Source organism: Euprymna scolopes, chromosome 29 (assembly GCF_053919585.1).
Source record: "Euprymna scolopes isolate OS-2025 chromosome 29, ASM5391958v1, whole genome shotgun sequence".
Taxonomy (NCBI): Eukaryota; Metazoa; Mollusca; class Cephalopoda; order Sepiida; family Sepiolidae; genus Euprymna; species Euprymna scolopes.
This window is the reverse complement of record NC_136510.1, coordinates 64,819,569-64,842,551: the sequence shown is the minus strand read 5'-3', so window position 1 is coordinate 64,842,551 and position 22,983 is coordinate 64,819,569. Positions and strand designations below refer to the sequence as shown.

The 22,983-nt window shown below is 35.0% G+C and overlaps 2 protein-coding genes across 4 annotated transcripts in view; one reads left to right on the top strand and one right to left on the bottom strand.

Moving 5' to 3' along the window:
- The window catches only part of LOC145252669 (uncharacterized), a 151,321-nt gene that overhangs the window by 66,657 nt on the left and 61,681 nt on the right, over positions 1 to 22,983 (bottom strand). The gene's annotated exons all lie outside the window — the stretch shown is intronic.
- Positions 1 to 22,983, top strand: part of LOC145252672 (lysosome membrane protein 2-like) — a 160,772-nt gene that overhangs the window by 91,588 nt on the left and 46,201 nt on the right. For all 3 annotated transcript variants that reach the window (XM_080112461.1, XM_080112462.1, XM_080112460.1), the window contains exon 2: positions 7,090 to 7,217. In XM_080112461.1, the coding sequence (XP_079968587.1) occupies positions 7,095 to 7,217 (123 nt within the window). In that variant the 5' untranslated portion in view covers positions 7,090 to 7,094. The remainder of the gene's footprint in view (positions 1 to 7,089; positions 7,218 to 22,983) is intronic.

Sequence of the window (22,983 nt, the reverse complement as noted above, 5' to 3'; positions counted from 1 at the left end):
TATTTAAGTGCTGCCTTAAGGAGAAGTGCTTTCCGACCCCCTGGAAGACCTCATCAGTTTGCCCTGTATTTAAGAATTCAGGTGATAAGTCATCTCCCTCTCAATACAGACCAATAAGTCTTCTCTGTGTTATGAGTAAGTTACTGGAATCAATATTAAATAGAGAAATAGTAAACCACCTCAGCAGGAATAACCTTCTTAGTGACAGACAATATGGTTTCCGCTCTGCAAGATCTACCGCAGATGTGCTGACGGTTATATCCCACAGGATTAGTGAATCTATTGACAAAGGCTTCCTTTCTAGGGCAATTGCTCTTGACATATCAAAGGCCTTTGACAAAGTATGGCATAAGGGTCTACTTTACAAGATTTCCAGCTACGGTATAACTGGAAATGTTTTCTCAATCATTAAATCATTTCTCTCCGATAGGCTCATAAGAGTAGTGGTAGATGGACTAAAATCGGAGGCCTGCAATATAAATGCTGGAGTCCCTCAGGGGTCAATCCTGGGCCCAACTCTCTTCCTGATCTACATCAATGACCTCCCTAAACACATACTTAAATCATTCGTTGACATCTATGCTGATGACACGACCATCTACGGCAACACATCAAAGGCTGTAAATGACGAAGTTCTCTTGGATTCTCTCTCCTCTGATCTCGAGCGCGTGGTTCAGTGGGGGAAGATGTGGCTAGTTACCTTTAATGCATCCAAAACCAAACTCCTATCCTTACATCATCAACGCTCTGATCCACAGCTGGCATCAATTGTGATGGATGGCTCTCGTCTGGGTGAGGCCCCGTGTTTTGACAAGCTTCTGGGTTTGACCTTTACTCCTGATCTGAAATGGAACACGTACATCAAGTCTGTTGCCAAGGTCGCAGGAAAGATGGTGGGATCCTTCTACCGCTCTAGAAGATATCTCACTACTGATGCAATTCTCTATCTATATAAAAGCCAAGTACGGCCAAGGATGGAATACTGCTGCCATATCTGGGCAGGAGCTGCTAAAAACAGCCTATCATGCCTTGACAGAGTACAAAATAGACTTCGTGGTTTAGTGGGGATGCCCTTTTCTCTACCCTGCAACCCCTCTCCCACAGAAGAGACGTTGCGAGCCTATCCTTGTTTTATCGTTATTTTCATGGCAGGTGCTCGTCTGAACTCCAATCCCTGGTCCCCCCTCGCCAATCTTTCACGAAAAACACCCGTCTAGCTGAATCTACTGTGAAAAATTTCCCCCACTCTATATCTGTGCCTAAATCAAAACGCGGATTTCATGAGCAAAGCTTCTTTCTTAGAACTGCACGCCTGTGGAACTCTGTTCCGTCTGCCTGCTTCCCTCCGGACTACAACTTGGATGTCTTCAAGTCTAATGTTAACAAATTCCTAATGAACCGCCCCCCTAATTAAACACTTCATAAAATCTCCTCACTAACGTGATGTACTTGCAATAACCCTTATCCCTGAGTGGCTTCCGGGCCTTGATAAGTGGTGATCACTGTGTAAAAAAAAAAAAAATATATATATATATATATATGTATATTTATATATGTATGTATATGTATATATATATATATATATGTATATATATACATATATATGTATACATATATATATACATATATATATATACATATATATACATATATATATGCATACATATATATACATATATATATACACATATATATGCATACATATACATATATATATACATACATATATATATACATATATATACACATATATATACATGTATATACATATATATATATAAATATATATATACATATATATATACATATATATACACATATATATATACATATATACATACATTCATATATATATGCATATATATATACACATATATATACATATATATACATATATATGTATACATATATATACATATATATATACACATATGTATACATGTATATACATATATATACACATATATATATATATATATATATATATATATATATATATATATATATATATATATATATATATACTAGCATGGGTGCCCGGCGTTGCCCGGGTATTTAGAGGTGTATGCTGAGCAAAAAAAAAAAGGGGGTAATTTTTTAAACTTTGACCCCTATTATGACCCCTGAAAATTTATTGTTTTGGCCTCAAATCAAGTTATTACGTTAGATCCATGTCCACGGAACCTATATCTAAAATTTCAAGGGTGTAGACCCAAAATTGTCGGAGGAGTTTTGTAGAGTTCTTAAAGGTCAAATCGTTGAAATTTGACCCCTTAACAGCCAAATTTCTGGCTGACACCCGTCACATCGATTTTCCCAAATCTCAGTACCCGGTATTTCAAATTTCGAGTCTATAGACTAAAAATTGACAGAGTTATTGCGTAGGGAAATGTACACAGACAGACAGACACACAGACAGACAGACAGACACGTTCACTTTTATATATATATATATATATATATATATATATATATATATATATATAAATTCAAGTCTTTACAATATCTTTTTTGTTTATTACATTGTTTAGTGAAAGTACAGAATAGTTACAAAATACCCGTCAGCCCGGTAGCATAAGTGCATAAGTACCAATAAATTAATAATAATTTAAGAACATATTCACCTAAATCCATAACAAGCGCCACATAAATGAATAGTTTATATATTGTTGCTACACTGTAATCACGTGATGAAACCTTTAGCAGACAAAAAATTGGGAGACAAAAGTGCCAGCTGAACCTGAAATAGTGATTCTGGCAGGTATGCATGGAAAAAATACTAGAAGTAACAATTTTGTTTTAGTAAGATAAGGAAATAGTAATTCATTCTTTTCTAGTAAACGCGTGCCTAAACAAAGAAAAGTGCAGCAGCAATAATAATAATAATAATAATAATAGTAGTAGTAGTAGTAGTAGTAGTAGTAGTCATAGTAGTAGTAGTTAAACAAATAAATGATTTATGTTTCATTTCATTTATGTTTCTGATCCGGTCTTGAAGTTTGATGGGCCTCGAAGTATTTTTTTTTTTGCAGTGATTGGGCCAGGGTATTCCCGTTGTCACATTTACCAAAAAAAAAAAAAAAAAAAAAACATCAGATTCAACGATAAAAATCATGAAAATAATATTTTAAAAAACTTTCTATTTTTTTAACTCATGAATGTTATGTTTGTAATCGATGAGATTAAAATGATAACAGAAAAACCAGGTGTCCTGTGTGGATTCAGAGGTGGAATGGGGCGGGTGTATTTCCGTAACCATCAGCTTTTTTTTCCAGTCCGCTAAGCCACAGCAACGCGTGACCGGGTACAGCTAGTTTAAGATAAAATGAGCACCTACTTTATAACCACCTTTTTATGATTTTAGGGGTGGTGTTTATTGAGGCCTGGTAGACCAAAACAATACCTATCTCAAAAAACTTGTTTTTTATAAGTTTTCAGGTGTGCTGACGATGAATATTGCATTTAAATTTTCCGCAAATAAGTATTTTTCCAGGTATTAAGCAAAACTATGCACGTTTGTGCGTACAACAATGGCTACCACTTATAAATTAAAGAATTAGATTGCTTAATACCCAGAAAAATACTTATTTACAGAAAATTTAAATGCAATATTCGTTTGCAGCAGACCGAAAAGTTTTTTAAGGTAGGTTCTGTGTTAGTGTACCAGGCCACGATTACCAAATAAACACAACCCCTAAAATGAAATAACAAACTCCTCCCCCAAATAAAGGTAGTTATAAAGTTTTAATATTTGATATTTCCCCAAAACCTCTGGCCTTAATGGAGGCAAGACTAAAACTTTCTACTAGGGTTTCAATTGATCTGAAATAACGGCAAGGGGAGACTTGATTCCAAATATTTCTCATATGTTAAATCTCCCCTCTTTGTTTTTCATACATGAAGTAAATTTCACAGTGTATACAGATTATTTTATATGGGAGATATTCATAATCGTACCCTATTTTCAAAAGAGAGGAGATATAAAATATGAGAAATATTTGGAATCAAGTCTTCCCTTGCTGCTATTTCAGATCATTTGAAACCATAGCAGCAAGTTTTAGTCTCCTCTCCATCAAGGCCAGAGGTTTTTGAGAATATATATATATATATATATATATATATATATATATATATATATATATATATATATATATATATATATATATATATATATATTTTGTAGCCAAATTGAATATTGAAATGCTCATATCTTTGGTTCTAAAGGACAAAACTACATGAAAATTTGCAGGTTTTTTCAAGATTATAATACTATTTTATGGTTAAAATTTTATGACAATTGGTAAAAAAGAACCTATATTTTCAAACCAATAAAATATGTCGAAATTTTCCTGAATTTGTATATATAGTGCCCTGCCAGGCAACTTCAGTTTTGCTGGTTTGGAATGAATTTTGCTTAGGGTTTTTCTCTGCTTGGTTATCTCCCTTGTGGCCTTGCTAGATCACTAATACATATAAATAAAAATTGTTTAAACTGCTTCACAAAAACATAACAATGTGGAGGGGTCCAATCAAGACCGTCTTAAAAGACAAGATGGCCGGTGGGCAAAAATAATTTAATCTGCTGACGTCATCACGGATAGTCCCTAAGTTGCTTGACACCGGTAGTCACTCGTGGATATCTCCATTCAGCAAAGTAAGTTTTAACGTGCTCACCCTGTATTTAACACGATGTAACTATAATTTAATTCAATATTATCATCCTAAGTTTTTTACCATTCAAAAGAAGAAGCTTTAAATAAATTGCTAATATTAAAAAAAATTTTTTTACAGCATACAAAACTAATGAAAATGCGAGACAACATCGACTCTTTAAAACACGTTCTTTTGAAGTGACGATTTTTTTAAGCTGTTGACACACATGTTTTAAAAATCTAGCAAAAATTAATTTTCCTGAAATTTTTCAATATTTAAAAATAAATTATGCCGGCTGATAAAATTTTAAAACTTTTTTTTAAAGCTAGAAAGATGATAAAATTTAAAAATACTTATTTTTATATATATATATATATATATATATATATATATATATATATATATATACACACATATACATATATATATGAAACTAAACTAAAAAAAAAAACGCGCGTGCACTCATGGTCTTACAGTTCATTTCATTAACGTAATTGGGTTTGTATTACTGTACACATAGATTCGAAAAAGTTGTCAAAAAACAAATATATAACAAATAAATGTTATCAAAGGCAAGATAAGTTACTTTTCTACCAAATATTTTTCGTGTTTTTATTCAATGTAACATGTTTATTCAGCTCGAAAAACATACAGTGTTTGCCGATGTATTCGAAAATTCAAGATGGCGTCTGATTCTCTCTTTAACAGTGTAAGTTTGGGATAAGGTGTTATAAATAAAAAACTATACAAAATACTATTAAAAACCCGCCGAATATATGTCAACCTATGTCACGGTAACATATATTGAGCGAGTTTTTAACAGTATTTTATCCGGTTTTGTATTTATAACACCTTTTCCCAAACTTACCGTGTTAAAGAGAGAATCAGACGCCATCTTGAATTTTCGAATACATCGGTAAACACTGTATGTTTTTCGAGCTGAATAAACGTTACATTGAATAAAAACACGAAAAATATATCCAGTTTGGTAGAAAAGTAACTTATCTTGCCTTTGATAACATTTATTTGTTATATATTTGTTTTTTGACAACTTTTTCGAATCTATGTGTACAGTAATACAAACCCACGTATTTTAACAAACTGTAAATATGGATATAAAAAAATGATTTTGCATGTTATTTTTGTTATGTGGTGAAATAATCTTAAATAAGAAACATGATTTTTTCTTTAGGTTAATTATTTTTTTACTGTGCAATATTTCATGAATTCATTAAAAATATTGTTTTTGATTTTGAAAAAATATTGTGGTTCATTTGCATTTACAAATATTGTGGTTCATTTTGATTAAAAAATATTCATTTTGATTTTAAAAAAATATTGTTCATTTTGATTAAAAATATTCATTTTGATTAAAAAATATTTATTTTGATTAAAAAAAATATTGTTCATTTTGATTAAAAAATATTTATTTTGATTTAAAAAAAATTCATTTTGATTTAAAAAAATATTGTTCATTTTGATTAAAAAAATAGTTTAATTTTAATATTTGTTTATTGTCTTAACTCATATCAAATGTTTTGCTTGTGTTCTGCTTCAAATATTCATAATCTTACATGCATAATTTTCATTTAATTATATTAAATAAACTTCAAGTTTATTTCAAATCAAATCGTGTTCCTTCACTTTTTTAAAATGTAATTTATAAGTAATTAAAGAACGCATTCTAATCCTTAAAATCTATAATACAACGAAATATTCAATTGCTTATAATACTTAAACAAACAACTTGTGTTTTTAATTATTTTTTTATTATTAATATTAGATGAGTTTCAGTATAAATCATCGTGTTCTTTCTTTATTTCAATCCAATTTTGAAGTTTTGTAACGCTGTCTGTAAAAATTACTGTTCATTATTGACAGTCTAAGAGTTCCACATATCTTGCTTGTTGGGACCCCGGCGATGACGTCATTTTTTCAGCTGGCCGGCCATCTTTATAACGAAGGCCACGGTCCAATTCGCCTTCGATCCCAAAGTCAACAGATGTTGATATGGCTTCTACTTGGTGGCTGAGGAGGAGGGGTGACTTTGGCTCTGTCTGAGCACAGTTCTAAGATGTACACTCTCCCAGACTTTGCCTTTTCCCTTAAGTTAGTTTATCGCATGGTAACCCTACCGAGGAATGTCAACGGACTGCCGAGGCATTTTTTGCAGACCAGAATGCGTTTCCTCTGTGGCGCTCTCCAAATCCCATTTTCTAACTGTTATCTCACATCATCTCGCTGTAGAGGGAGATAAATATTAAGACAAAATAATAAATTGATGAAGAGTACCAATTCATTTCTGACTTACCTCCCTTAACTATACTCTAAGTTTGTGTTTTGGAACCGGTGACGTTGAGACGTGTTCGTCCTATCGTGTATTTCTTTTTCTTTGGATTATTTCCATCTCTTCATAATCGCATTGTTTTCTTTTAGTTTTAATGATGGGACTTTCTTCGAAAGGCTGCATCGGACTGACATTGGCTGCCAGCATAGTGTTTTTATTATTGGGGTCAGCACTCATCCCGGTCTTTCAAATGGTCATTCGGAACAAGTTGAAAAAGGTAAGTTAATCCACCTCCACCGGACATCATTAGTCTTGCGTCAGTCTTGCGATGATTCCTACTCACGTAATATGCCCCCCCCCCCACACATTTTGTTTGTAGTTCAAGAACCCCAAACATGTAAAATTAGAAGTGACTAAATGATTTCTAACGAAATCGGTTTGCCTAAAAAAAGATCTAATTAAATTCGGTGCTAGTGCACTTACTGATCCGATCTGCGCTATTTTTTAAATCGTATTTCCAAGTTTAATTAAAGTTTTATGATGCTTTTTTTTATTATTCAATTGTAAGGTTAAATTATAGAAAAGGTACAACCCCCCCCCCCCGTTTGAAAATAAACCAGCAACAAAACGTAAATGTTTGGAAAATAAAACTTAAATATGTTTGCGAAAACAAAACAAAATAAAACTTAAATATGTTTGCAAAAAAAAAAAAAAAAAAAAAAAAAACGTTTAAAATTAAAACATTTATTTTTATTTCAACGGTGCCATTATATACATTTTGTGCTTCCGTAACTGGGTGGACAGACATTAACGCCACCTATAGGCAAACGGAGGAAACAGGCTCTCTCTTTCTTCATGATTACCATACTAACGTGGTACTAGTGCAGAGAGTGATCCGGACGTAAATAATAACGTTATTATTTTAAAAGCCATTCTTAACATGGGGAGGGAGGGTGTTTTGTACCTATTCTATACTTCAACCTTACAATTGAATAAAAAAAAAAAACATATCATAAGACTTTAATTAAACTTGGAAATACGATTTTAGAAATAGCCCGGCGCCCGGCGCCGCGGCGGTTCACTCTCTGCACTAGCACCAACAACGTTATTATTTCAGCACGGATCAATACTGCAGTACTGCACTAGTACCTTAAATTCTATTTCAGTCATATTCCAAAAATTACGTAAATTGATCAAATAATTTTTTTTAATTAAGAAAGTCAAAATGGTAGGTGCTACTACAGTTTATAGCCGAAATGGAGACGCGATTTTTTTTTTTTTTTTTTTTTCGGGCATCTGTCGTCAGAATTAGAGGGAGAAATCAGTATTTTAAATTATGACCGAAGCATGAAATAAATAACAAAAAAATAAACTAGATAATGATTACTTCCGAAAAGAACTAATTTCCATGTTCCCGGGCCCAGCGTAGTATAAACACCCCAACCTCCCCATATTAAGAACGGCTTTCGAGGTTCCATCCATAGCCCTTGAACCCCTGGAGGGGCATAGGCCATCTTCAACTTTGTAGATGCTTTTGGAGCGAGGAGTTCTTTTTACAGGGTGAGGGTGCTGGCCCCACGTCCAACCTTCCCAGAAGGTACATACATCGCCCTAGCCTTCCCAAATGGTCACCCATGGTACTGGCTAGGCTCAACGTGATTATGCCGTGCTTTCGAGGTTGGGTGGTGTTTATTCCGAAGGAGCGACAACTCAATTGAATTACCGAGATTTTGTTTGTAATCAAAATAATTTAAACTTTTGGTGCTTATGCAGAGAAGTTACCGTGCTATTTTTAAACATTATTTTCAAGTTATATTCAAGTTTTACTATATCTTTTTTTTTATTAAATTATTAGGTGAAAGTACAGAATAGTTACAAATATCGGTAAAACTATACAAACACCGTGACAGCGAATTAACCCTAACCCTAACCCTAAACCCTAACCCTAACGCTGTCACGGTGTTTGTATAATAATACCCAAATATCACCCTCCCTTCCAATGTTAAGAATGGCTTTCTAATGTCGAAAATTTTATTTCGACTCTAGAATGGTCTGGATGCTCCGAGATGGGGCGGGGCCGGTATAAAGGATTGCGAAATGATTGTTATTTCGCAACCCTAACTGAGGAGTCAGTTAACACCTACTTGATGACAGATGACGCATCGACTCTGGTGAGTTTGGCTGGATAATCTCAGAAAGGAACCAACGTACCTCATTATCACGACCAGACTCGGTATCGTGCATGTACGTTGACAACCAACTGGTAAGAAATGAAATGCTCACTGAGGGAGGCACTGCTAGCACCCTACTGCGTCAGTGACGCAGTGCGTCACCATGTAACATGAATAGGCGCTAAGGCGGACAGAGAACGCCGCAGAACACGGACGATGTCGGCACCCATCAGAACTCTATGGAATGAAGTGGTGTAAGAAGACACGTTCGATATATATCCAAGGGACAGCGACCGTCCCCCACCCATTACTCCTCTGAGTACATAATCACCCATCATAGATGTAAAAAATGGCAGTTGGAGACTTTAAGGTAGAACCGACCCTCTCGAATCTCCACCCCTCTCCTGGCATTGGTGCTTCTGCTCTTATTTTTTCCACACTAAATAATAACGTTATTAGTTCAGCACGAGAACGTGTCTCTGCATAAGTACTAAACTTTTTGTTAAAAATAATAAATTCTTAATAAAAAAACGTAATTTTTGGAATATGACCTCTTCGTTCCGTGACAAGTACGATAAAGATTTTTCGGTACTTGTACAGTTTAGTCAAGACATTAAAAAATGAAAATATCGAAAAAGTTTAAATTGTATGTATCCGTTATGGGACGAAGTTTTCTGAAAACAAATTTCACTTAATTTCATCAAGTAGTTTTTTTTTTTTTTTTTTTTTACAGCGAAAAAACAATTTATGATACCGAGGAAAATGTTCGATTTTTAGGAAGAAAAACTAGTATTAAAGATGGGGAGGGGTGTCAGCGCTTTAACTGGAGTTATCTCCCTTTGGCATTTCTAAAATTCAAACAATTTTTTTTGTTTTAAATCCAAGATGGCCGTCTTCAACGCGCTCTCATAAAAACGTGTTTTTTCGCTGTAAAAAAAAAAAAAAACTACTTGATGAAATTAAGTGAAAAAATTTTTTTTTTTTTTTTCTCGAGAACTTCGTTCTATAACGAGTACATACAATTTAAACTTTTTTTCGATATTTTCATTTTTTAACGTCTTGACTAAACTGTACAAGTACCGATTTTTCGGTATCTTTTTACGAGAGTACCCAGCGTAGTATAAACACCCCAACCTACCCATCTATAGAACAGTTTTCGATGTTCGGTATTTACTGTTTATTCCGAAAGCCGTTCTTAACATGGGGAGGATGCTAATATTACGGCACTACGCTAGGTACTCGCGTAAAAATACCGATTTTTCTGTTTTTTTTTTTGTTTTTTTTTTTTAAATCGTGTGTATTTCTAAATAAGCACCAATAATAAAAAAAAAATATTTTACCATAGTGTTTTTTTTTTTTTTACTTTTTATATTTTATTTTGTATTTGCATTCATCAATTTCAGTACTTTTACATGAATCTCAAATCAGTCCTGGAAATGACCGAAGCAGTTTACAATTTGAAAGTTGCGAAAAAGATAAATAATGATAATAAAGGATACGTACAAAGGGTTAAATAAAATTATAGTCCTTAAAAGGCAAAAAAAGTTTTTTAAAAACTTTTTTGCCTTTTAAGGACTATAATTTTTAAACAAATGTGGGTGGTGGTAAAGATGATTTTTTTTTTTTTAATGTTATTTTTTTAATGTTATTTTTAATGTTATTACTTTTTAATCTTATTCCTTTTTTTTTTAATTTTGACACTTGAAGTGTGTGTTTATGTAAAACGCGCTCTGATGAACATTAGACATCTATGTGTCAACAAATCACATTGTATTTTTATTTTTTTTTATATATATACTAAAACCTGTTTTAAGTACAAATCATTACAACTAGTTTTTTTGTTGTTGTTTTTTACTTAAAAAAGTCATGTGCTTAGAAATTTGTGATGAGACTTCCGAAGAAGCTCATCATGACTGCGGTTTGACACAAATTTGAAAAGTTTCATGATTTTTGTAGAAGGTAGCAATTCCTCCCTTCCTCTTTTTGTTATTAACTTACAAAAAATGCTGCTTTGCTTCTGTATTATAATAACGAAAATATATTGAATTACAATTAAAACGAATGGTACCTACGTAACTGTCATGCCGCAAATAGTAACATATCCAAAAATTACGGGAAACGATACGGCAGAAAAATAATTATTAATGAAAAAAGAAATTTATCAAATCACTTACTAATTACTTACTAAATGAAAAAGAAACACATTTACAAAAGTTCTGTTGCTTACGTCATGTAATGAACGTAATTCAAAATGTCGGACAAATTTTATTCCCCATCTAAACTTTATCGAAAACTGCTTTCCATTATTATTTTTCTATCTTATTGTTTTTCGTAATTTTTGGATACGTTACTAATTACGACATAATTACGTAGGTACCATTTGTTTTACTTGAAATTCAATATTTTTTCATTATAATATATAGAAGAAGCACCGAAAGAAGAATTATTAACCACGGTGAAAATGTTCATAATTCTGGAGCGTGTATAAAATACACTGACAGTAATTAAAGTGTCTACTCTTGTTTTGGTCATCTCCGTTAAACGTGGCTTTGGATCCATTTTACAAGAGGTGGCAAAGAGAATCCTAATAAATACAAACAACAACAAAAAAGTTCTTTTTTTTTTCCTTTCTAGAGTAGCAACATTAGGCAACCCCTCCCTTCTTTCTGAAAATAAATGCATCTATGGATTAGAAACTATTGGTCAGATTTTTATGAAATTTGCAACATACGTTGTAGGGAACCACATACGTCTGTAGACATTAATAAGAATCGAAATAAACATGTAGATAACATTTTATTGTTTATAAAAATTATTTAACTTTCAGTTCTTGTTCAGAATTTCCCTGATATTAAAATAAGCAAAAAAAACTAAAATCTATATGGTGCACATACCTGTGATGAAACAAAAATATTCAAAAAAATCTTGTAAATTGATTATATAGTTTCGTTTTTAAATAAGAAAATCAAATTTTATACGTAACAAAAGAGCAGCTATCTTGTCTGTCATTTTGAAAACAATCTAAAAAAAACAACAAAAAAAGCACAGGGAGATAACTAAATAATTTAAACTTGCAAGATTTATGTTTTAATGTTCACAGATTTTCATTAATACAATTAAAAATTATTTTCTTTAAAAAATAAAACTATTTAAACAATTTACATGAGTTTTGGAATGTGATATTTTTGTTTCATCATGGCCTACATACATCATACAGATTTTTCTTTATTTTTCTTAATATAGGGTGAATTCTGGACAAAACGTTTCTGTATCAACAGAAGAGCCCATTCTATAGAGATTTTCAAATTGCACGCTTCTAGTTTGACGAAGAAATAACACTGCAAAATAATTTAATCTGTGTATTGCCTTTTGACATTGTTTATCACTTTGAGATTAATTAGATAATTAAGAGAATTCTTTTCTAATTTCAATCTTTCTTTCCATATTTAGCAAATCTTCAATATCAGAAAATGAATTAAGTACAATTTAAGCACAAACTTCAATATTATTGCTGTTTTTTTTTTTTAATTTTTGATAAAAACTTATCTTCCAGGTTGTGTTTTGAACTCTGACCTTGCTATCATTATGCAATACTTTGCACCAAAGTAAACGTCATCTGAATGAACCGAACTGAATGTTTCACTAATGCTTTTCGTACAGTTTAATTAGCTGATATTTCAAATGTAAATATAGCCACTAATTTATCATTGTTATTTTGCAAATAATCATGAAATGATTAACATTTTTAAGCAATTAAAAAAACAACACTTAATCCTATCACTAAGTAAGTACAGATGGCAACTACTCTATCTTGGTTCATTCTTTTTTTTTTTACACGGTGGTCACCACTTATCAAGGCCCAGAAGCCACTCAGGGATAAGGGTTATTGCAAGTACAGTATGTTAGTGTGGAGATTTGATGAAGTGTTTACTTAAGGGGGCGGTTCATTAGGAATTTGTTTATGTTGGACTTGAAGACATCCAAGTGGGAAGCAGGCAGACGGAACAGAGTTCCACAGGTGTGCAGTTCTAAGAAAGAAGCTTTGTTCATGGAATCCACGTTTTGATTTAGGCACAGATAAAGAGTGGGGGAAATTTTTCACAGCGGTTTCAGCTTGACGGGTGTTTTTGTGAAAGATTGGCGAGGGGGGGGACCAGAGATTGGAGTTCAGACGAGCATCTGCCATGGAAATAACGGTAAAACAAGGATAGGCTCGCAATGTCTCTTCTGTGGGAGAAAGGTTGCAGGGAAGAGAAAAGGGCATCCCCCACTAAGCCTATTTTGTACTCTGTCAAGGCAGGATAGGCTGTTTTTAGCAGCTCCTGCCCAGATATGGCAACAGTATTCCATCCATCATTCAGAGTGTGTTGCCACTTAGATTTAAGGTCAGTGTTGAGATTATAAATAAAAAACACTGTTTATTTTGTTAGTAGAAATCTTAATATAAAAGACGCAAATATTTGGAAGCTAAACTCTTCAATATATAAATGTCATGCATCGGTTTGAAACATTACCAATGTACAAATGTGTTTAATGGTATAAAAATCGATCACAGGACTGTGTAGTTATGTAGTTGTGTTGACAATGTCGTTGAGGGCGACTATGATGATAGAGATTCTGATAGTGGATAGCGTGTTTTAAATTTTGTAAAAGAAAGCAAGTAGACTAGATATTTAACGTTAATTTAATGATTTTCTCTATCTTGTATTTTTCGATCTTACATGGCTGTAATGACCTATGGATTTAATGAACTTGATGCCGGGTGCATTAATATGTCTCTAAGTGACGCCATATTTTAATGGTAGTAAGCGTTCGTTTATAAATTGAAGAATTGGATTCCGGAATATGACAATTTTCAGAGCTCAGCCAATCAGAAACCAGACTTTGGCGAGGGAGCTTTTATTATTTGTGATTAGGAAATTAGAAAGATTATGTATTGAGCCAGATATGATTAGTATAATCACAGATTCTGCGGAACATGTCGAATTTGTACTGGTGACAACTGGTAGTAGTGGTAAAACTAAATAATTAGAGAAAGAAAAGTAGGGACTTCTTCCTCTAAAGATGTTGCAATTGTAATGGTGTTGCTCGTAGGATGCAATGTAGTATTTTAATATCACAACTGAATGTGTATAAAATGGTGTTCGGAAGCTACAGCCTAGATTTATTGAATTCGTATATGACATCTGTTGTTGCAAACCTATGATACTTTGGTTCAGAGGGGAATTTCTGGAGTCATTTTATTATATATGGAGAGGAGATGAAGTTACAAATTAAACAAAGCAATGACATATTCAATCTATAAAAGTGAAAATGTCTGTCTGTATACATTTCCTTACCAAATAATTCAATTTTCGGTCTACAGACTCGAGATTTGACATAAGGGGTATTGAGATTCGGGAAAATCTTTTTAATCGGTTTTCGGACAGAAATTTGGCTGTCAAGGGGATTAAAGTTCAACGATTTGACCTTTGAAAACTCTACCAAACTCCTCTGCCAATTTTGGGTCTAAACACTTGAATTTTTAAATGTAGGTAACTTGGACATGGGTAAAACTTTTTATTTGGATTTGAGACCAAAATAATAAATGTGAAGGTGGTCAAAATTGGAATCAAATTTAAAAAAGAATTGACCTCTGCAGTCTCTACGAAATTACTCAGATAAATTAGGGTCTAAACATTTGAAATCTTATATAAAGTGTATTCACATGTAGTGCAAGTTATGAACAGTACATAGAGCTCGAGCAAAACCGGGCTGAACTGCTAATATATAATATTGCAGAAGAAATGCTTTATACATTGGATAAGTTGCATTGTGAACTACTTTGCAAGAACCAGATAGGAAATTAATATTTGCAAAATAAAAATTTAAAAAAAATTAAATAAATCCATCAAACTCTGACAACAAATTAATATGGTGTAGTATTATTTTGTAAATTGCACAAAACTGATCGCTAAAATTTGGCAGCCATTTTGGAAACTAACCACTTCAAGATAACTCAATTTTTTTTTTTTACAAGGATTGAAAAAATGTGTTCCAAATTAGTGTTTTAAAGTCTTTGAATTGGCAGCTAGAAAGTCATTTCTTGATGCATTGGGTAGAGAATTTAATTCTAATGCATTTGATGTAAATTAGGTTTTGGGTTTCTAAGTTATCAAGTGTTAACTATTCTATACTTTTACCCATTCTTGTCTAGATAGTCAGTGCACTGAAAGAAGAATACTCGAATACGAAGAAAAATGTAATCTTTTATTCTTTTCAAATAAAATGGAACTTTTAATAAGCACCCTCGTTCCTTGCAAAAGTTGCAAAATGACCTGTTAACATTTTTATCACTTTGGTCTTAACTGCCTGCAGAATGCTAGCAGATTTCCTCTGCTGTCTGTAGCAGAAGTGTACATTTAAATTCCATTAAATGCTCCCAATGTAAACTATGGGTCCACAAGAAGTGTAGTGGCCCTGTTGGAAGCTGGTTGTTAACCCAGGTTATGTTTGTTTCAGATGTCTAGGTGTTGCCAACCCAATAGAATGTAAAAGATAGCACTTATTGATGTTGAAACTACCTTCTGATATTTTGGCAGCATCTTAAATGATGCTGGTGCCTGCAAACATACTATCACTGCTCATTGTTGTGTTGCTTGAGGAAACTGCGGCCAATCCTTACATCTAGGCACATTTCCTTCAAGAATTGGGATTAGGTCTTTTTGGTTTGTGTTTGCTCTGCCATCTTGCATGGCAGTGAGATATGGGCTCCAAATGCAGCAGATTCAGCATTAATCACTGCTCGCCATGATCAGGTGGATGTGTGGCATCAAACTATAGGAAAAATCCCTTTGATTGTGCTCCATCAGAAGCTTACTATTGGCAGAATTTTGGATCTCTTATAATCTCAGGTGGTTTGTCCATGTACAGCGTGTCATTTTTTTTTTTTTTTTTTTTTTTTTGCATTGATTCAATAGCACACATGGATAGCCCAGGCACAAGGGTGCATGGAAGATCAAAGAAAACCTGGCTCAAGTGCGTATGAAATGACTGTTTTGTCAGAAATTTGACAATTGCATCATGCTATCAATGCATTGTTTTGGGCCCAATTTTATTCTCTGCGAAGTGTTGCACTTTCGCAAGCTTTTTGTATTTGGTGTGTTTGCCTTTGGTTTCAGCTAAGAACTTGACCTGGACGGACGCAGGGAATCCGTTCCAATCACCTAAACTAGCTGAACTCTAAAGAAGGACATTGAAACTCAACCCCTGCAGACATGGAGCCTCTGACTTACATTTCTTTGAGACAATTTATCTTATGCCTAAATAATTAGGCTCATTATTAAGAGTCTGTTATAGACTTGAATTATTTATTTGATGCCTAAATATAGGCACATCTTTATTCCATTAAGAGGCGTTTACTTTTATAATTATCAAATTAACATGAACCTTGATCATGGGCTTGAGCACTATGCTGACAGGGCGAATATTGGATCCTTTACATCATAAGGCATCTTGTCAACCCCATATATGGCTGCAAACATATCTTCAAAGACAGAATGAACCTGCTTCCAGTTCCTGTTGAAGATAAAAACTAACATCTTACGAAGTTGATAACAGCTCTGCTCAGAGGCAAAAAATGGGCATTCCCTTTTTTTTTCAACGAAGGATCAATAAAATATGTGTTGAATTTTAAAGTTAGGCCTTTGTTGTTAATTGTCTCAGTTTTGCCACTGTTAAAGGAGAAAAAAACAGTAAGATAAAATATCTTACAGTTTGTAACATGACTGTTACCAATGCTATGAATCAGATCACATATGACGTTGTCTCGTGTTGTCGACCTTGTAATCTGGGACACTTGCAGCATTTTGAATAGTAATACCAGATAATGATGAGTGCTCAAAACTCTTCAAATAGATTATTATTTATTGATCTATGTCCAAATGTATTCTTTTCCAAACAGAATGGTGGGATTTTGAATTTAATTTATAAAAAATATGACTATTTTAGTAGCTTTAGTAGTTATAAGCATATGCTGTATTTTCATGGACATCGGCAATATTACATACCTAATGTGCTTCAACAAGTCATTTTTTTTTTATTTGTGGGTCAATTTTTAAAAGAATTACATTGATGAAAATGTTACCGTTTTTTTTTTCATTTTTAACTTTAAGCGTAAAAACATTGAACGCATAAAAGAAAAATAAATTAACATCATTGGAATGCTTATTCTATTCTCTTTCCATCAATGTAATTCTTTTAAAAAATTGACCAACAAATAAAAAAAAATATGACTTGTTGAAGCACATTAGGTGTGTAATATTGCCGATATCCACGAAAATACAGCATACGCTTGTAATACTACTTAAAATCTGATACGTGCACAGTTGTTATTTTGTTTGTTTGTTTGTTTTTTTTTTGTTTGTTTGTTTGTTTTGTCTACAATCCTCACCCTTCCCACAATAGAATATATTTTGCTCAGTTTCGGCTGATTATTTTATGCATATTTGTACCACAAATAAAGAAGGAGGGGTTGTAGGCAAAAAAATATTTATATAAATATCGATTATGTAAATTCCTTCTGGCTTTGATGTCCAAAACCAAAAAAATTTTTTTTAAAAACCGTTCTCACCACTCTGCTGTCTAATTTCTTCCAACTGCAAAAGCAGAACTCTCTGCTCACAAGACTCGTTCCTTCTATCACCAAATCCTAAATCACATTAGTCTCTATAAAAGTCAGGCTTTTATACTACAATCAGCAGCATCTCATTTGCATGAAGCAATCAGTTGGATTAGCATAAAACCAGGAAGGCAGCCATTTTTTTTCTTTTATTTTCTTGTCTGCATGGGACCGCACAAGAAACAGGTATGTACTGATGTTTTAATGCCTTTTTTTTTTTTTTTACAAGGAAGTCACCACTTATCAAGGCCCGGAGGCCACTCGGGGATAAGGGTTATTGCATATACAGTAATCAATGGGATAATATCGTAGTAATCGCTAGTAATGGAGATCTGATAAAGGGGGCGGTTCAACAGGAACTTGTTTATGTTGGACTTGAAGACATCCAAGTTGTAGTTAGGTGAGAAACAGGCAAACGGAAGAGAGTTCCACAGGCGTGCACTTCTAAGAAAGAAGCTTTGTTCATGGAATCTACATTTTGATTTAGGCACAGATAAAGAGTGGGGAAAATTACTGACAGCGGTTTCAGCTTGACGGGTGTTTTTGTGAAAGATTGGCGAGGGGGGGGACCAAAGATTGGAGCTCAGACAAGCACTTGCCATAGAAATAATGATAAAACAATGACAGGCTTGCAACGTCCCTTCTGTGGAAGAAAGGTTGCAGGGAAGAGAAAAGGGAATCCCCCACTAGGCTACAAAGTCTTTTTTGTACTCTGTTAAGGCAGGATAGGCTGTTTTTAGCATCTCCTGCCCAGATGTGGCAGCAGTACTCCATCCTTGGACGTACTTGGCTTTTATATAGATAGATCACAGATGGAGATCAGAGCATTGATGATGTAAAGATAGAAGCTTGGTTTTAGATGCATTAAAAGTAACAAGCCATCTCTTTCCCCATTGTACCACATGCTCAAGATCAGTGGAGAGAGAATCAGATAGAACTTTGTCATTTACGACCTTTGATGTGTTGTCATAGATGGTCGTGTCATCAGCATAGATGTCAACGAATGATTTAAGTATGTGTTTTGGGAGATCATTGATATAGATCAGGAAGAGAGTTGGGCCCAGGATGGACCCTTGAGAGACACCAGCATTAATACTGTGGGCTTCTACTCTTATGAGCTATCAGAGAGAAATGATTTAATAATTGAAAAAACATTTCTAGTTACACCGTAGCTGGAAATCTTGTGAAGTAGGCCCTTGTGCCATACCTTATCAAAGGCCTTTGATATGTCAAAGAGCAATTGCCCTAGAAAGGAAGCCTTTGTCGAGAGATTTACCAATCCTATGAGATATCACTGTTAGCACATCTGCTGTAGATCTAGCAGAACGGAAACCATATTGCATGTAACTAAGAAGGTTATTTCTGCTGAGGTGGTTGACTACTTCTTTATTTAATATGGATTCCAGCAACTTACTCATGATACACAGGAGACTTATTAGTCTGTACTGAGAGGGAGATGATCTATCACCTTAATTCTTAAATACAAGCATACTGACAAGGTTTTCCAGGGTGTTGGAAAGCACTTCTCCTTAAGACAACACTTAAACAGTTTTGTAAGTATGGGGGCAAGTTCTGGTTGAAGCTTTTTCAACACTATAATTGGAATGCCATCAGGGCCAGCTGCTTTACTGGAATCAAGGTTCTTGATTAGCTTGGCGACCTCACGCACAGATATTTGTATGTTGCATAGCATGTTGTCTGTTATAGGAGGAAATACGGAGAGTTGATGGCCTTGGTCGCATAGGGTAGAATTAGCTGCAAAGTTCTTGGCAAATAGTTTGACTTTGTCTGATGTTGACAAGATGACCTCAGGTCCATTGATGATGGTTGGGATAGAACGCACGCTTCTGTTCAGGATCCTGTTTGCTATTTGCCAAAGCTGGTGGGAACCAAGCCGCTGCTCAGCTACTTTGGATTTAACAGACTGAGCATATAGCTCTCTTGCATGTTTTATTACTCTTTTACAGTGGTTGCTGGCAGTCCTGAAAGCAGCTTTAGTCTGTCCATATATTATGTTGGTAGCTATGGAAAAAGTGATTTCTGTGCGTGATGGCAGCAGCACATTCAGGGGAGAACCATGGCTGGCTGCTAGGTTTGTGTTGGAATTTTTTTGATGGTATGAATCGGCCTATACCTACAATTAACCATTCGGTCAGGTCTGATACTATAGAGGACACATCCTTTTTAAACTTGGAATGCAGAGGTAGATCAGATATAAATGTATGGATGTTACCTCAGTCAGCCATACACGCCCTCTTGATCTTTAAGATCAATAATTGGTCTCCTAGTCCACCATCCATGCCAGACGTCTTCGTTCACAGTGCAACTGTCACACTGGTTCTTCTTGCAGGACTTCTTCAACTTCTTCCTCTGCCAGCAAAGAAACTCTTTGTACGTCCAAGATGTGACTTGGCATTCCATCTACTGCCCGTGTTCTTAGAGAGTACATCAGTTACAGTACCTCTTCCCCATCGTGTTGTACAACAAGGATTAGGTGGCTTCACCCACATTTCTTCACCAACTATGACTTTTTTTTTTTTTTGCCTTTTCCACATTTTCTGTTATAGCCAATAGATGTCTCCATTCGTACGTAAAAATGGATCGATGTTGCACTGACATTTCATCTTGGCCAGACTTTGATGCCATATTATACCAAAATATGCCTATTGGGGCAAACTTTAACTTCTTGTTGCCACAGCTTTTATGATGCTGCCTTTCTATAATCCCATTGCTACTCTGTATGTAGTTTGAAAATATTACCTAACGTTCCACTTTGCACACAGCTCTCTAAAAAGTTCTGAGCGAAAAGACATACCATTATCAACTAGCATTTCTCCTACCGGTCTCCTTTCCATAAATACCTCCTCAACAATTTTCTTAACTTCTGCCATTTCTGTTCTCATTCTTCACCATATTGCCGAACGTCCAGGTGCACAGTCAATCATAGTCAGATGTGGTTTGTGTTGATAATGAGTGAGTCATATCAATGGCCAGTCGCCTCTAATTTTCTGCCATATGTAATTCCCCTTTTTCGTGTTTAGCCAGTGCAGGGTCAATTGATTGACATTCCCTACATTACTCCACTACCTCCCGGACGTCTTCCTTCATGACGTGCGGATTCACCTTTTTCGCTAAGTATAAAGTTCGTTATTTTCTGAAGTGATGCATCTCCTGCAGATCATTTAGCTTTTCTACCGTACAGCACACTGGAGCCACAGCTTTCTTTTCTCTTAGTCAAAGCTTCTTCACAATGGTCAATCCATCTGCTTTATTCTTCTGTGTTAGAATCAAGGTGACAGTTACCTTCAGTCCAAATTTTCAGATTAGGTTTCCAAGTGCTCCAAGTCAATGCTTTATAAGCATCTCTGCCGCCCTTTTTGTCTTGATCCGCTTATCCCCAAACATCTCCGATCTGTTGCCGAGTCTGTTGTAACATCCACCACCTGTAACTCCCATTTTAAAGCCAGATTGATGCCCTTCATAATAGTATCGAGCTCTGCAACATTGATATGAGCACTATTGTCTTTTTTGCGTAACCAAGCAGCATCTTCAGGAGTTGCACCTCCTATTTCTAATATCCCCAATGCCAGGTTGCTAGTGTCACTCCATCCCTTCACAGCTTCTGTTTACATGCCATTCTTCCTTCACCGGGTCCACGTTTTTCACTTCTGCAATGACTTCTTGTATTATGAGCAGCACTCCTCGGTCAATCGCATCCTCCCATCTGTCCGTACCCGTCTGCCTCTTAATAAAGTTGCATGCTGTTCACAACCATCCGGTTATGGGGTAATGGCCAACCAACTTTCAACATATTGAGAAAATCTCTCTCTTGGTCAAGGATTTTGTTTCCTCGTCCAAACACCACTTTTCCTGCCTTATTCTGCTCTAATCTCAATTCCAAAGCTGTTCCGTTTTCCAATGATTCGGACGGTCTAGTAGTCAGTCCATACATTTTCACATGATTCCTCACCCTTTTTGCAGACACCACGGTCTCATCTGCCAGTACATCATCAATGTAGACGCAAATGACTCTCTAACAGCATCATCTTTGGCCAGCACAGTCTTAAGAATTGCTGTCATAATCTTTGGTGCAGAATTTAATCCAAATCCTAGTCTGGTCAAATAATAAATTCGACCTTTAAACTCAACCAATTGATACTACCATAGTTTTTTGTCGACATGGATTTGTAGGTCGGCTGAAGATTAGGTTCACGATTTTAGTTGATTGTCTCATTCTCCTCCACTCTCTCATAACTTCTTCACAATTCCATCTTTTGTGTGACTAGCCATACATTTGTTCAATTCTCAGAAATCCAACATTGGCCTGACTTTTTTCTTTCCACTTCTTTTTCAAACTGTGATTCTATCTCTCCTTTCAATGTGCTTTTGAAGCAATTAACCTGGTTTGTTAACACAGGTGGGTCTGCAGACCATTGCCACTCTGCAATCCACTTGTCACCATCGAAATGGGCTTGAAAATCCTCATTCTCAATCTGACATGGCCTGAGTTTTGTTGATTGGACATTGCTTTTGGTTGAACTTCTTGGCATTCTTGATACACACTGATTGACAAACATCATCCAGCCTTTAGCTATTGTAACTCCTTCCAGTCATCCTATCACATCTAGACGCAGTACCATGTCGATTCCCACAATAAGCCTATCAGCACAATTACTGAGTCGCAGCATATGTTCCTCACCACGAGCTCAGCATCTGCCTCTCCACAACACCTCACCTCCCTGCCATCTACTGCTCGAATATTCCATGAGTCAGCAACACTTGTAGTGCAGCCAATATCCTTTTACTTGTTTCCCTGAAGCACAAAACACTTCTTGCTAATGTGCTCAACCTGGCCACACTGAAAACAGATAATGCCCGTCGCAGCTCTTTACAGTCTCTTAGTAGGTGAGGTCCTTGACATCTGAAACATTTACTGGTAAATTTACGCCTTTGTCATCTCACCAACTATTCCTTGGCTGGGATTGTTTGCCATAGAAGCTGCAACTGCAGGATATTTCGCCAGCACCCTGGCATGCCTTAAAATCTCCACGTCCATGGTTTCAATCTCACTCATTCGCTGCAGTTCCATGGAGATGCGGTCAGGAAAATCATTCACAACAGCCAGCTTAACAGTTTTCTCAAGGCTGCGCCCCACATAACCAGCCCATCCTGCTAAATGCCTTATTTCTGCTGCATACACATCTACTGATTCC